Source organism: Oncorhynchus nerka, linkage group LG5, assembly GCF_034236695.1.
Source record: "Oncorhynchus nerka isolate Pitt River linkage group LG5, Oner_Uvic_2.0, whole genome shotgun sequence".
Classification (NCBI taxonomy): Eukaryota; Metazoa; Chordata; class Actinopteri; order Salmoniformes; family Salmonidae; genus Oncorhynchus; species Oncorhynchus nerka.
This window is the reverse complement of record NC_088400.1, coordinates 26,294,212-26,308,799: the sequence shown is the minus strand read 5'-3', so window position 1 is coordinate 26,308,799 and position 14,588 is coordinate 26,294,212. Positions and strand designations below refer to the sequence as shown.

At 45.5% G+C, this 14,588-nt stretch overlaps 1 protein-coding gene across 1 annotated transcript in view; it reads right to left on the bottom strand.

Moving 5' to 3' along the window:
* LOC115129141 (AF4/FMR2 family member 2-like) overlaps window positions 1-14,588 on the bottom strand; it is a 358,350-nt gene that overhangs the window by 240,799 nt on the left and 102,963 nt on the right. Inside the window, exon 3 of the mRNA XM_065018489.1 lies at window positions 226-276. Within this exon, the coding sequence (XP_064874561.1) occupies window positions 226-276 (51 nt within the window). The remainder of the gene's footprint in view (window positions 1-225; window positions 277-14,588) is intronic.

The window sequence follows — 14,588 nt, the reverse complement described above, 5'->3', positions numbered from 1 at the left end:
GTGAGCAAGACGATTAGGCTGTACATTAAAAGCAACTCAGGAAAATGAAAAAGTAAGTAGCCCCTCTCTGAGTCTAATACAAACCTTACAAACTGTATTAAACTATACTCCTGTACAAAGCACGTTCAGAAATCCATTTTAAGAAGGCACAGTTGGTGTATTAACATGTATTAAACAAGTGATTAAAACAAGCATTCTTAGTGTGGATCTATAGATAATAGATACCTTGTTTAGGTTGTTGGTCCCCCCCAAAGTGGATAGACTGGTTGCTTCTGTCTGTCAGTATAAAAAGACAGTAGTTTATAATCTAGTCACACTGAGGGATATAGTAGACCAATGGGATGATGTCACTAAGTGTATAATCTAGTCACACTGAGGGATATAGTAGACCAATGGGATGATCTCACTAAGTGTATAATCTAGTCACACTGTGGGATATAGTAGACCAATGGGATGATGTCACTAAGTGTATAATCTAGTCACACTGAGGGATATAGTAGACCAATGGGATGATCTCACTAAGTGTATAATCTAGTCACACTGTGGGATATTGTAGACCAATGGGATGATGTCACTAAGTGTATAATCTAGTCACACTGTGGGATATAGTAGACCAATGGGATGATGTCACTAAGTGTATAATCTAGTCACACTGAGGGATATAGTAGACCAATGGGATGATCTCACTAAGTGTATAATCTAGTCACACTGTGGGATATAGTAGACCAATGGGATGATCTCACTAAGTGTATAATCTAGTCACACTGTGGGATATAGTAGACCAATGGGATGATGTCACTAAGTGTATAATCTAGTCACACTGAGGGATATAGTAGACCAATGGGATGATGTCACTAAGTGTATAATCTAGTCACACTGTGGGATATAGTAGACCAATGGGATGATGTCACTAAGTGTATAATCTAGTCACACTGTGGGATATAGTAGACCAATGGGATGATGTCACTAAGTGTATAATCTAGTCACACTGTGGGATATAGTAGACCAATGGGATGATCTCACTAAGTGTATAATCTAGTCACACTGTGGGATATAGTAGACCAATGGGATGATGTCACTAAGTGTATAATCTAGTCACACTGTGGGATATAGTAGACCAATGGGATGATGTCACTAAGTGTATAATCTAGTCACACTGTGGGATATAGTAGACCAATGGGATGATGTCACTAAGTGTATAATCTGCTCAACTGTATTGTTAATCAATAGTGATATGCGACTGTTAACACACTACTCTATTCTAGCTAATATCTCTCAGTGGTAAACCTTAATTTGATGAAAACCTCCAAATAAAGCTAAACTCATGAGCCCTCTTAAAAATATATATGTTGTTGTAATAACTGTTTTATTATTGTTTTGTTTTATTTCTTTTGGTAGTTCAGCATAGAATGCAGTCACACAGGGAATTTCAGACAAAGGGCAGAACCACCCCCAAACTCATGATTTGCCTAAAAGGCAACATTCTATTTAATGTGCAACACATTACTGTTATATTCAGGCCAGGCCTTTTATGTGTAAGAACCTAGTAAGAATGTACAAAAATTGCACTAAAACATGCATTATGCTAAAATGCACCCTAAATAAACAGAAATTATAACAGAAACACGTCACTAGCTATTTGAAAAGAACTGCAAATGAAGATTCATTTCAGTCATACAATAAAATTGCCAAGCTGCAACTAAGGGAAAAGATACATGCGTCCAGTGTAGCAGCGTTTGGTATTACAGAGGACTGTGGTGATAGTAAAGGACAACACTACGTCAGACTCAGGAAGCATAAGCCTGTGTATTTGCAAAACTCAATGTTAACAGCATAAAAGTAAATAAACAAATAATGTTTGATGGTCCGGGGAAGGGATGGTGTGGAGCATGAAGAGACATGATGCTGTGAGGGGGAATTATCTTCTGGGTGGTTAACCTTTGACCTGTCAACCGAAGAGGATGCCAGCTAGTGTAACGAATCTCCTCCTCGTCTGATGATGAAGAATAGGAATCATCGGACCAGTTTAATAAAGAAACTGAACACTGGATGACAAAAACAACAAAAGAGAATGAAACAGTTCTGTCTGGTAAGGATACAAAGACAGAAAACAACTAACCACAAAATCATAGTGGGAAAACAGGCTGCCTCAGTATGGTTCTCAATCAGAGACAACGATCGACAGCTGCCTCTGATTGGGAACCATACCAGGCCAAACACAGAAATACAAAACCTAGAATACACAACATAGAATGCCCACCCTATCTCACGCCCTGAACAAACTAAAACAGATACATAAAAAAGGAACTAAGGTCAGGACGTGACAGTACCCCCCCCCCCAAAGGTGCGGACTCCGGCCGCAAAACCTAAACCCATAGGGGAGGGTCTGGGTGGGCATCTGTCCGCGGTGGCGGCTCTGGTGCGGGACGTGGACCCCACTCCACCATAGTCTTAGCTCCGGAGTGAAGGGCGGCTCTGGCAGCTCCGGAGTGAAGGGCGGCTCTGGCAACTCCGGAGTGAAGGGCGGCTCTGCCAACTCCGGAGTGAAGGGCGGCTCTGCCAGCTCCGGATTGAAGGGCGGCTCTGGCAGCGCCGGAGTGAAGGGTGGCTCTGGCAGCGCTGGACAGGCGGGAGGCTCTGGCAGTGCCGGACAGGCGGGAGGCTCTGGCAGCGCCGAACAGGTGGGAGGCTCTGGCAGCGCCGGACCGGTGGGAGGCTCTGGCAGCGCCGGACAGGCGGGAGGCTCTGGCAGCGCCGGACAGGCAGAAGGCTCTTGCAGCTCCGGGCTGGAGGGAGACGCTGGCAGCTCCGGGCTGGAGGGAGACACTGGCAGCTCCGGGATGGAGGGAGACACTGGCAGCTCCGGGATGGAGGGAGACACTGGCAGCTCCGGGCTAGAGGGAGACACTGGCAGCTCCGGGATGGAGGGAGATGCTGGCAGCTCCGGGATGGAGGGAGACGCTGGCAGCTCCGGGCTGGAGGGAGACGCTGGCAGCTCCGGGCTGGAGGGAGACTCTGGAGGAAGGAGACGGAGAGACAGCCTGGTCCTTGGAGGAGGCACAGGATAGACCGGGCCGTGGAGGCGCACTGGAGGTCTCGAACTAAGGGACTGCACAACCCGTCCTGGCTGGATGGTGATTTTAGACCGGCACGCGCGGGGCGCAGGTACAGGACGCACTGGGCTGTGCAGACACACGGGAGACACAGTGCGCAGCGCCGACGCAGGATATCCTGGCCCGTGGAAACGCACTGGAGGTCTGGAGACCAGGGTTGGCACCATCCGTCCTGGCTGGATCCTCACCCTAGCCCGGCAGATGCGGGGAGCTGGGATGTAGCGCACCGGGCTAAGAACACGTACTGGAGACACCGTGCGGTCCACCGCATAACACGGTGCCTGACCAGTACGATGCCCGCCATGGTAAGCACATCTTGGAGAGCTGTAGCGCCGAGCGGGCACAGGAAGTGCAGGGCTAGGGAGGTGCACTGGAGGCCTGATGCGTGGGGCTGGCACAGTCTTCACCAGACGGCTAGCACGCACCTCAGGACAAGTATGGAGAGCTGACTCAGGTGACATCAAATCCCAGACACGCTCCGTCGGGCGGAAGTCGTGCCTCATGCACCAACACAGCAACTCCCTCATTACTCTCTCCTCCAATCTCCCCATTAACTCCTCCACTGTCTCTGCTTCGCTTCCGTCGCTCACCTCCAATTTCGCCCTCACCGGCTCTGGTTCCATCCTTGGCTCATTACGATAAGCACGGGGAGTTGGCTCAGGTCTGACTCCTGACTCTGCCCGTGTGCCACCCCCAAGACATTTTTGGGGCTGCCTCTCAGGCTTCCTTGCCAGCCGTGCCAACTCCTCGTAGTATTTCCTCTCAGCCTTAGCTGCCTCCAGTTCCTCCTGTGGACGGAGATACTCCCCAGCCTGTGCCCAGGGTCCCTTGCCTTCCAGTATCTCCTCCAATGTCCATTTTACCAGACAGCTCTGCTGCTCCTCACCACGCTGCTTGGTCCTTTGGTGGTGGGTAGCTCTGTAACGAATCTCCTCCTCGTCTGATGATGACGAATAGGAATCTTCGGACCAACACGCAGCGTGGTAAGTGTTCATCGTAAATTTAATAAAGAAACTGAACACTGGATGACAAAAACAACAAAAGAGAATGAAACAGTTCTGTCTGGTAAGGATGCAAAGACAGAAAACAACTACCCACAAAATCATAGTGGGAAAACAGGCTGCCTCAGTATGGTTCTCAATCAGAGACAACGATCGACAGCTGCCTCTGATTGGGAACCATACCAGGCCAAACACAGAAATACAAAACCTAGAATACACAACATAGAATGCCCACCCCAACTCACGCCCTAACCAAACTAAAATAGAGACATACAAAAAGGAACTAAGGTCAGGACGTGGCAGTACCCCCCCCCCCCCCCCCCCAATGAGGGTCTGGGTGGGCATCTGTCCGCGGTGGTAGCTCTGGCGCGGGACGTGGACCCCACTCCACCATAGTCTTGGCCCACTTACGTGGCGCCTCTGGAGCGGGGACCCTTGCAGCGGGCCCCAGACTGAAGACCCTCGTAGAGGGCGCCACTGGACTGAGGGGCGCCTATGGACTGAGGGACGCCTCTGGACTGAGGGGCGCCTCTGGACTGAGGGGCGCCTTTCGACTGAGGGGCTGCGATTCTGGCAGCTCCGGAGTGAAGGGTGGCTCTGGCAACTCCGGAGTGAAGGGCGGCTCTAAGGTCAGGACTTGACAGCTAGGGCTAAACTTCTGTCTGCATGCCAAGCATCACCCCTAACCAACCTTGTCTCCCATAAAACTCTAATGGCTGTGCGGTTGTTGTTCCAAAAATAATTGCATTTTAGCTCACCCAAATGGATAACTATCCCCAGTTACTGTCATTGGAGTGGATTCTGAGCAGTGATGGCAGAGTTTGACATAAGGGCTGAAATGGGGCAGTTTATTAGGACACAGGGGCACAGGGAGAGAGGGAGGGATTCACCAAGTGTTTGGGATATCTAAACAGACAACTGGATGACATTTACAGCAACGACCTAGGGTCTTTCAAAGTTCTGGATGTGTCCAAATGTTTATCTCAAACGAGGAGTGATACAAACTAAGGAGTGACCCCTGTATCAGGTCAGTCATAATTTCAGGAGCCAGAGACGGAAAACCCTCAAACAGATCAGGCAGCATAGACCGAACCCTACTGTAACAGCAGTCTGTGTTTGACCAACCAGCAACCAGCCCAAAGCAGTAGTCTGTTATCCACCGTCAGCATGTCCTCAAAAGGGGAGCCTAAGCACACAGAGGTTATTTAAGTCATGCGGTGAGGGCTCAGTATTTTTAGTGAGTGTGATGTTGAAGGGGCACTTGTAGACCTCCCAGACGCTGTCGTTCTCAGTGAGTGCAAAGACAGGGCACAAAGGGCTCTTGTGTAAAGAAGGAATGAGCCCTGGGCTGCTGGGTTTGAAGCAGGGCTGTCTTTCAGTGCACTGACTGCAGTCTGACTGCTCTGGATAGAGACTAACTACAGGTGATGAAAGGAGTAACTTCACTAGGCAGTAGTCAATCTCACTTTATCTGGCTATCTACTATAGATTTTATTCACAGATATGTTACACTGCTGTAAATAGATGTTTTTATACAGTACCTGTCAAAAGGTTGGACACTACTCATTCAAGGGTTTTTATTTATTTTTTACTATGTTCTACTTTGTAGAATAATAGTGAAGACATCAAAACAACGAAATAACACATATGGAATAATGTAGTAACCAAAAATGTATTAAACAAATCTAAATACATTTTAGATTGATGACAGCTTTGCACACTCTTGGCATTCTCTCAACCAGCTTCATGAATGATTTTCCAACAGTCTTGAAGGTGTTCCCACATATGCTGAGCTGCTTTTCTTCCACTCTGCGGTCCAACTCATCCCAAACCCAAACCTCAATTGGGTTGAGGTCGGGTGATTGTGGAGGCAAGGTCTTCTGATGCAGCACTCCATCACTCTCATTCTTGGTCAAATAGCCCGTATACAGCATGGAGGTGTGTTGGGTCATTGTCCTGTTGAAAAACAAATGATAGTCCCACTAAGCACAAACCAGATGGGATGGTGTATCGTTGCAGAATGCTGTGGTAGCCATGCTGGTAAAGTGTTCTTTTAATTCTAAATAAATCACAGACAGTGTCACCAGAAAAGCACCCCCACACCATAACACCTCCTCTTCCATGCTTCACGGTGGGAACCACACATACGAACAATATCCGTTCACCTACTCTCCGTCTCACAAATCTCAAATTTGGACTCATCAGACCAAAGGACAGATTTCCACCGGTCTAATGTCCATTGCTCGTGTGTCTTGGCCAAAACAAGTCTCTTCTTCTTATTGGTGTCCTTTAGTAGTGGTTTCCTTGCAGCAATTCAACCATGAAGGCCTGATTCACACAGTCTCCTTTGAACAGTTGATGTTGAGAAGTGTCTGTTACTTAAACTCTGTGAAGCATTTATTTGGGCTGCAATCTAAGGTGCAGTTAACTCTAATGATCTGATCTTCTGTAGCAGAGGTAACTCTGGGTCTACCTTTCCTGTGGTGGTCCTCATGAGAGCCAGTTTCATCATAGCACTTGATGATTTTTGCGACTGCACTTGAAGAAACTTTCAAAGTTCTTGAAATGTTCAGGATTGACTGACTTTAATTTCTTAAAGTAATTATAGACTGTTGTTTCTCTGTGCTTATTTGAGCTATTCGTGCCATAATATGGACTTTGCCTTTTACCAAAAGACACACAAAAACACAACTGATTGGCTCAAACGTATTAAGAAGGAAAGAAATTCCACAAATGTATGTTTAAGTAGGCACACCTGTTAATGGAAATGCATTCCAGCTGACTACCTCATGAAGTTGGTTGAGAGAATTCCAAGAGTGTGCAAAGCTGTTGTCACGACTTCCGCTGAAGTCGGCTCCCCTCCTTGTTCGGGGGGCGTTCGGCGTTCGGCGGTCGACGTCATCGGCCATTGCCGCGCCATTTTTCATTGTTCCATTTGTTTTGTCTTGTTCCCCCTTTGTGTGGGATTGTTTTGTTACGTGTTTTGTGTTGATGCGCCTAGCTGGTTTTCCCCCGGGTACTATATTTCAACCCGGAGTATGTTTAATTGTTAAACATTTTCAACACCAGTAGAGCACAACTCTCTGCTCTCCTGCACCTGACTTCAACACCAGTAGATCACAACTCTCTGCTCTCCTGCACCTGACTTCAACACCAGTAGAGCACAACTCTCTGCTCTCCTGCACCTGACTTCAACACCAGTAGATCACAACTCTCTGCTCTCCTGCACCTGACTTCAACACCAGTAGCACATACGTTGACAGCTGTCATCAAGGCAAATGGTGGCTACTTTGAAGAATCTCAAATATAGAATATATTTTGAATTGTTAAACAATTTTTTGGTTATTACATGATTCCATATGTGTTATTTCATCTTTTTGATGTCATCACCATTATTCTACAATGTAGAAAATATTAATAATAAAGAAAAACCCTTGAATGAGGAGGTGTATCCAATCTGATGTAGTTTAAAACCTCATTATATACTGTAGCAGGTTCTAAACAATGATTAGTCCACTGTGTTACAGCACCTTATCTTCATGGAGGCTAAATGTGACCCGTTACAGAAAGCTGGGTGTATGATGCACGTCACTACTTCAAAGGAGAGGCATTTGAACGTCCCACCAAATTCATCCAAATTGATATTTTTTCCTTCAGAAATGCCTTCTTTAACTTTCATGTGCCTTAAATAACAAAGTCGTACGTAATCTGTAAATATAAATCAAATGTGAAATCACAACTGTTTAGACACGGAGAATACAGAATCTTGCCTAGCCATGATTGGTTGAGATAATGAGGGGGCTGGGACATTCACGAGAAAGAGAGTCCATTCTGTCACTCAAGACTTCTTTGTTAAATGGTAAATCCTGCTCCGTCCTACTGCCGATATTTCAAAGATCCATTGGATTTACTAGTATTTTCGTCATGGACTACATGCAAAGTGTTGCCACAGATAAATGAATGAGACATATTTCAACGGGTGTATGTGAAGCATCCGCTTGGTGTTTCCACTCACAACCATATCCATCCACTCCCAAATATGGTATTGAGAAGAAGCCCACTGACCGGCAGCGGGAGATGAATTTGGCCGAAATTCTGCAAATTTTCTCATCTATTAAACATTTGATTTCAATACAGTTTTATGTTCCCAAAACTAGAATCTGTTATGAACAGAGTAGACAAAGTTTTAAAAATAGTTTGCAAAGGAAGATTTAGTTATTGCACTCTCACACTTACCAGAGTAAGTGTTCCCTAACGGAGATATGCATTGCCATTGTTGGGCAGAAGGAGGTTAAGTGTGTACAGGACATTTTAGTACAGCTGTAGCAGTCAACAAGCAATAACAAGCTATCGGGAATTCATTCATTCAGGTTATAACCCATTTTTCTGGAATTTGTCATTCAGCATAAACCTTTTCTCCTCCACCAGTATTTGTTTAATTTAACCCTTATTTTACCAGGTAAATTGACTGAGAACACATTCTCATTTACAGCAACGACCTGGGGAATAGTTACAGGGGAGAGGAGGGAGGATGAATGAGCCAATTGTAAACTGGGGATGATTAGGTAACCGTCATGGTATGAGGGCCAGATTGGGAATTTAGCCAGGACACCGGGGTTAACACACTTACTCTTAAAATAAGTGCCATGGGATCTTTAGTGACCACAGAGAGTCAAGACAACTGTTCAACGTCCCATCCGAAAGACAGCACCCTACACAGGGCAATGTCCCCAAACATTGGGATATTTATTTATATTTATATAAAAAATTGTCCAGAGGAAATGGTGCCTCCTACTGGCCTTCCAACACCACTTCCAGCAGCATCTGGTCTCCCATACAGGGACCAACCTTGCTTAGCTTCAGAAACAATCCAGCAGTGGATGCAGAGTGGTATGCTGCTGGCAGCAGATGATTGAGGGTGAACAAGCTAAATTTCAGCTATGTTGAGAGTATTGCTTGGACTTGGGGGTCAATGAATGTTATCGCTGGTATACAAGGTTTTAATGTCTTGTTTATTTTTCTCTGTTTTCCTCCTTTACAGCTTTATTTGCCTGGAGCGTAGTGTTGTTGTGGCCAATGAGCTTCCACAAAGATGGAACCAAGTTTCAGCTGCTGTACAATGTTTATGTCCTTCCACCCAGAGATGAAAGCATCCCCCAGACTGGACAAAACCCGGCAAACATATATTTTTGAGAAGATCAGGACTTTTGCAATGAAAAGGCCATGGACATTACATGTCCTGCTCCAAAGGGCTCTATGGTTAGATTCCTTTGTTCATATAATTACATGACCTGAAGCAAAGTTACTCAAAGGACTAGGTTATTGGCGTTATAGGCCTAGATCATTGGAGGCTCCTCAGAGGAAGGGGAGGACCATTCTTAGTGAATTTCATACAAATAAAAATAGTGAAACATTTAAAATGTTGAATTATTTAAAATTATCCTTTTTAGATTTAACTATACTAAATATATTCATGTCACCAAATAATTGATTAAAACACACTGTTTTGCATCAAAACCACTCTGTAGGGTAGCACCATGGTGTAGACAGAGGACAGCTAGTTTCCGTCCTCCTCTGGGTACATTGACATCAATACAAAACCTAGGAGGCTTGTGGTTCTCATCCCAATCCATAGACTTACACAGTAATTATGACAACTTCCGCAGTAACCATAACAGGGATACGGTACAGGGATACACTACATGGATACACTACAACGATATGCTGCATGGATACGCTACAGCAGGGGTGTCAAAGTCAAATGGACGGAGGGCCAAATAAAAAAATCAGCTACAAGACGAGGGCCGGACTGTTCGAATGTTCATTGAAAAAATTTTAAATGACGCATATAGTCTAGTGAACCTAATTGAACCTACTGAAAACCTAACAAATATATTACAATATGATCAGATAAATAAAGCAATATTTTCTTATGGCTCTGTCAGTAATCTTTAATTTTCAACAGACACAAAAGACAAATTTCCTTTATATAAATATCCCCATAACATGAACATTAAATGAAAGAAACCGGTATTCAAGGCACCATCAGTAGACTATATTTTCTATTTTAGCAAAAGTGGGCTAAATTTACTTCAAAGAAAAAACAATAATAGCAATTTTCTATCATCCACTCAACTGAAATATTTTTAAAATATAATTGGATTGAAATACAAAAAAACGCTAAGTGCAAAAATCTATTAATCAAAAACAACACTTTGTTTAAGGAGAAGTAACATGCAGTGAAAACAAATATTAAATTTTAACTTTTAAACTTGAACTGAGTAAAAACTCTAAATATGTGATTGCACAGTAATGTTCACTTGTTTGAGGTTGAGGGTGATACTTGGTGGTGTCCCATCTTTTCCACAAGTTCATCAATGTTACACTAGAGGCTCTGAGCTGAAGAAATCCTCAGAATTGAGTGGAGGTGTTCAGCATGCTAAGTCGACATTCTGTGTGATGTTTTGTTCAGGTTCATCAAAGAAACAGTTGTTCACACAGGTATGTGCTGCAAACATAGACAACGTTTGAGCAGCCTGGATGCAGCTGGGGCATTGTGCCGGGAGGAAGCGGGGTTAACTCCGCCACTGCAAAATATTTTGCCCTCAGTGCATCATTGCATTGGAGGTCAATCAACTCCATTTGGAGGTTTGGTGGTGAGCTTTCACGTCAACAGCAAATGGGTTACCGAGCAGTTCAACCTGCTTTTTTGTGCTTCAAAGTCAGCAAATCGGGACGTCCCAAGTCAGCAGCAAGCATACCTATTTTATCAGCCAACTGTGTGCTCGGGAACGCACTGGTAGAGAGCTTCTCTTTCATGGTCTGGCAGCTGGGAAAGTGGCTCAAATTTTCTTTCCGCATCTCCTGCGTCTCCCACAGAGTCAGTTTGGTTTTAAATGCCTTCACTGTACTGTACATATCAGAGATGACACGATCCCTGAAGCCTGCAGCTGCAAGTTTAGCATTCAGATGACTCAGCTAATGTCACACAGAAAAGCCATTTCACACAGAAACATTTAACCAGAGCATAACGGAGTTGTGTTGTGTCTTTCCCTTTGCTGTCCAAGAACAGACAAATCTCCTCAGCTGATCTCAAACATCTTTGAAGCACCTTTCCCTGGCTTAGCCATCGCACCTCTGTGTGATAAGGCAAATCACCATGCTCCGTTTCTAACTCCGTCAGAAATGCCTTGAACTGGCGGTGATTCAAACCTTTGGCTCTGATAAAGTTAACTGTGACCGTGATGATGCTCATTACATGCTCCATTTTCAAGGCTTTACCGCAATAAACGCTTCCTGGTGTATGATACAATGATAAGCTGCTGTCAGCTCACCTGTCGCGTTTTCCTCTTGCATCTTTTCCCGTATCTTCGCCACCAGTCCGCTCCTGTGTCCACACATCGCAGGTGCTCCGTCGGTTGTCAAACCCAACTGAGTTTTTCCCAAGGCAGCTCCATCTCATTTACACATCTTGACACCTCTTTACAAATCATGCCCCGTAGTTGTGCCATGCATAGGACGTTTAAAGCCAAAAACTCCTCTGTCACGCAGGTTGGAGTCCAACCGCGGATGAAAATTTAGACAACTGGGCAATGTCAGAAATGTCGGTGCTCTCATCCACAGCCAAGGAATATGCAATAAAATCTTTTAGTTTTTCAAAACTCTTTTAGATTGATGGACAACTGGTCTACTCTCTCGCAATGGTGTTTCTGCTCAGACTCACATTTAAAGAGTTGCCTTTTTCCATGGGCAAACTTCATTCAAACTTTAATCATGCAGTTTTTCTGATGAAATCCCCCTCCGTAAATGGCTGGGCTGATTTAGCGATGTTGTGCTCTTCTGCCAAAATAAAACTGGCCTTGACAGCAGCCTGGCCTTGTGATTTGGCTTTTGAACAGAGCCTGTGTACTGATTTGAGGCCTCGTTTTAGTTCCTCTGCCTTTTGTAGCCTTTGTTCCATGTCCATATTCTTGTTTTTGTCCCACCTCCCACATGCGTGTTTCACCCATTTCATAATGTCGTCTCAGATTATACTCTTTCAGTACCGCCTGGGCTTTCTCCACTGAAGACACACAGGTTTTCCAGCTACCTTATGCCCTGAACATATTCTCCGACTCCCACCTTGTTTGAAACCCCTTATTCTCAGTATCCACCTTCCGTTTTGCCATTTTTGATGGGTATCTGAAAGTTAATTTTACTGTGATGCTGACGACTGCTCTGTTCCGCCAATAAATATTGAAATGAAGCAGCCTACTGTCCCCAGGCACACCTTTGCATTCTGGGAAATGTAGTATTGGTGCGTGTAAAAGATCTGCGGGCTGCCCTAAGCTTGCTGGCCGGTTCTAATAATAAATCAAGATCATCCCAGGGGCCGTAAAAAAACCTTCTTGCGGGCCGGATGTCCAGCGGGCCTTGACTCTGACATATGTGCGCTACAGGGACACGCTACAGGGTTACGCTAAGGGTTACGCTGGGATGCACTACAACGATATGCTACATGGATACGCTATAGGGACACGCTTCCGATATGATAGAGGGACACGCCAAAGGGTTACGCTGCAGGATGCACTACAGGGATATGCTACAAATAATGCTCATTACACTAGAGGGATGAACTACAAACAGGGATACACTACTAATTTGCTAAGGGATACACTACAGGGATACACTCACTGGGATATCTGCTACAGGGATACGCTCCCAGGGATGCGCTACTGGAATACACCAGGGAATTGACGCCTCCACCTAGCTTCAGAACAAGTTCTGTTAGGTGACTAGAGGGACACGCTTAACAGGGACACGATGCCCTCAATCTCACACAAATCATCAAGGGACACGCTGTAAACAGGGACACGCTCCTGACCAGGTCCAAATACAAACTACAGGGTTACACTAGAGGGACACGCTATCAGGGACACGCTACAGGAACAAGCTACAGGGTTACACTAGAGGGACACGCTCAGGGACAAGCTCAAGGGTTACGCTACAGGGATACACTACAGGGATACGCTACAGGGACACGCTTTCTTACGCCTGGTCTACAGGGATCCTGGAAGGACATTGGGATCATGCTACAGGGACATGCTAAAGGGTTACACTAGAGGGACACGCCATTTTAGATAAGCATGCTACAGGAACAAGCTGCAGAACTAGAGAGATGCAATACAGGGACCTGGTTCTACAGGGACCTGAGCTGCAGGGTTACCAGCTAGAGGGATGCAATACAGGGACATGCTCCCCGGGACATGCTACAGGGTTACGCTAGAGGATGCAATACAGGGACATGCTACAGGGACATGCTACAGGGACAAGCTTGCATCCTTACGCTAGAACTGCAAAAGGGACATGCTACAGGGACAAGCTACAGGGTTACGCTAGAGGGATGCAAAATAGGGACACGCTACAGGGACAAGCTACAGGGTTACGCTAGAGGGATGCACTACAGTGATATGCTAAATGGACACACTACAGGGACACGTCCCAAGATGGCGTAGCAGTAAGACGTCCTGTCGTGTAGTGTCGTGTCGTGTCCCTTGTATATATCGTTTTCTTTTTCGTTTTTACATATTTTTATTCGCATATCTTTTAAAACATTTTGCTAAACCTCATGCTTCCGCCTCCTCTCCTCGCCAACAGCCCACCTCACCCAATGTAGCTATTTTTCCTAAAGCCTATTTATATTTACCCAATCCGGACCCCCTCAACTGAAGCCAGCTAAAACCTAGCCCGTCTTCAGCTAACCAGTCAACCCCTCAGCTAACCTTTATATCGTCGGAAAGCTCTCGCCAGTTCAACAGGGGAGACACCTCTAACCAAACATAAAGACCTATTTCCATTTTTTATCCCCGGTCTTCCCACCAAGTCAACAAACAGGTCACTGACCTTCACAACCCACCGTAGCTATCTTCCGAGCCGCTAAACCGCATAACCCGGATGATTAAAAGACACCCACTTGTGCTAGCCGTCTTCATTGACCAGAGCTTTGACTACAATCACCATATTCTTATCGGCAGACTCAGTAGCCTCGGACCGGATGACTGCCTTGCCTGGTTGATGTCACCGCAGAAGAGTTCAGAATAAACAGACTCATGCCATCGCGGTCCCCTGGCAGTCTCTCCAGACTCATATCAAACATCTCCAATCGAAAATCAAATCAATAGTCGGCTTTCTATTCCGCAACAAAGCCTCCTTCACTCACGCCGCCAAACTTACCCTAGTAAAACTGACTATCCTACCGATCCTCGACTTTGGCGATGTCATCTACAAAATTGCTTCCAACACTCTACTCAGCAAACTGGATGCAGTTTATCACAGTGGCATCCGTTTTGTCACTAAAGCACCTTATAACACCCACCACTGCAACTTGTATGCTCTAGTCGGCTGGCCCTCGCTACATATTCGTCGCCAGACCCACTGGCTCCAGGTCATCTACAAGTCCATGCTAGGTAAAGCTCTGCCTTATCTCAGTTCACTG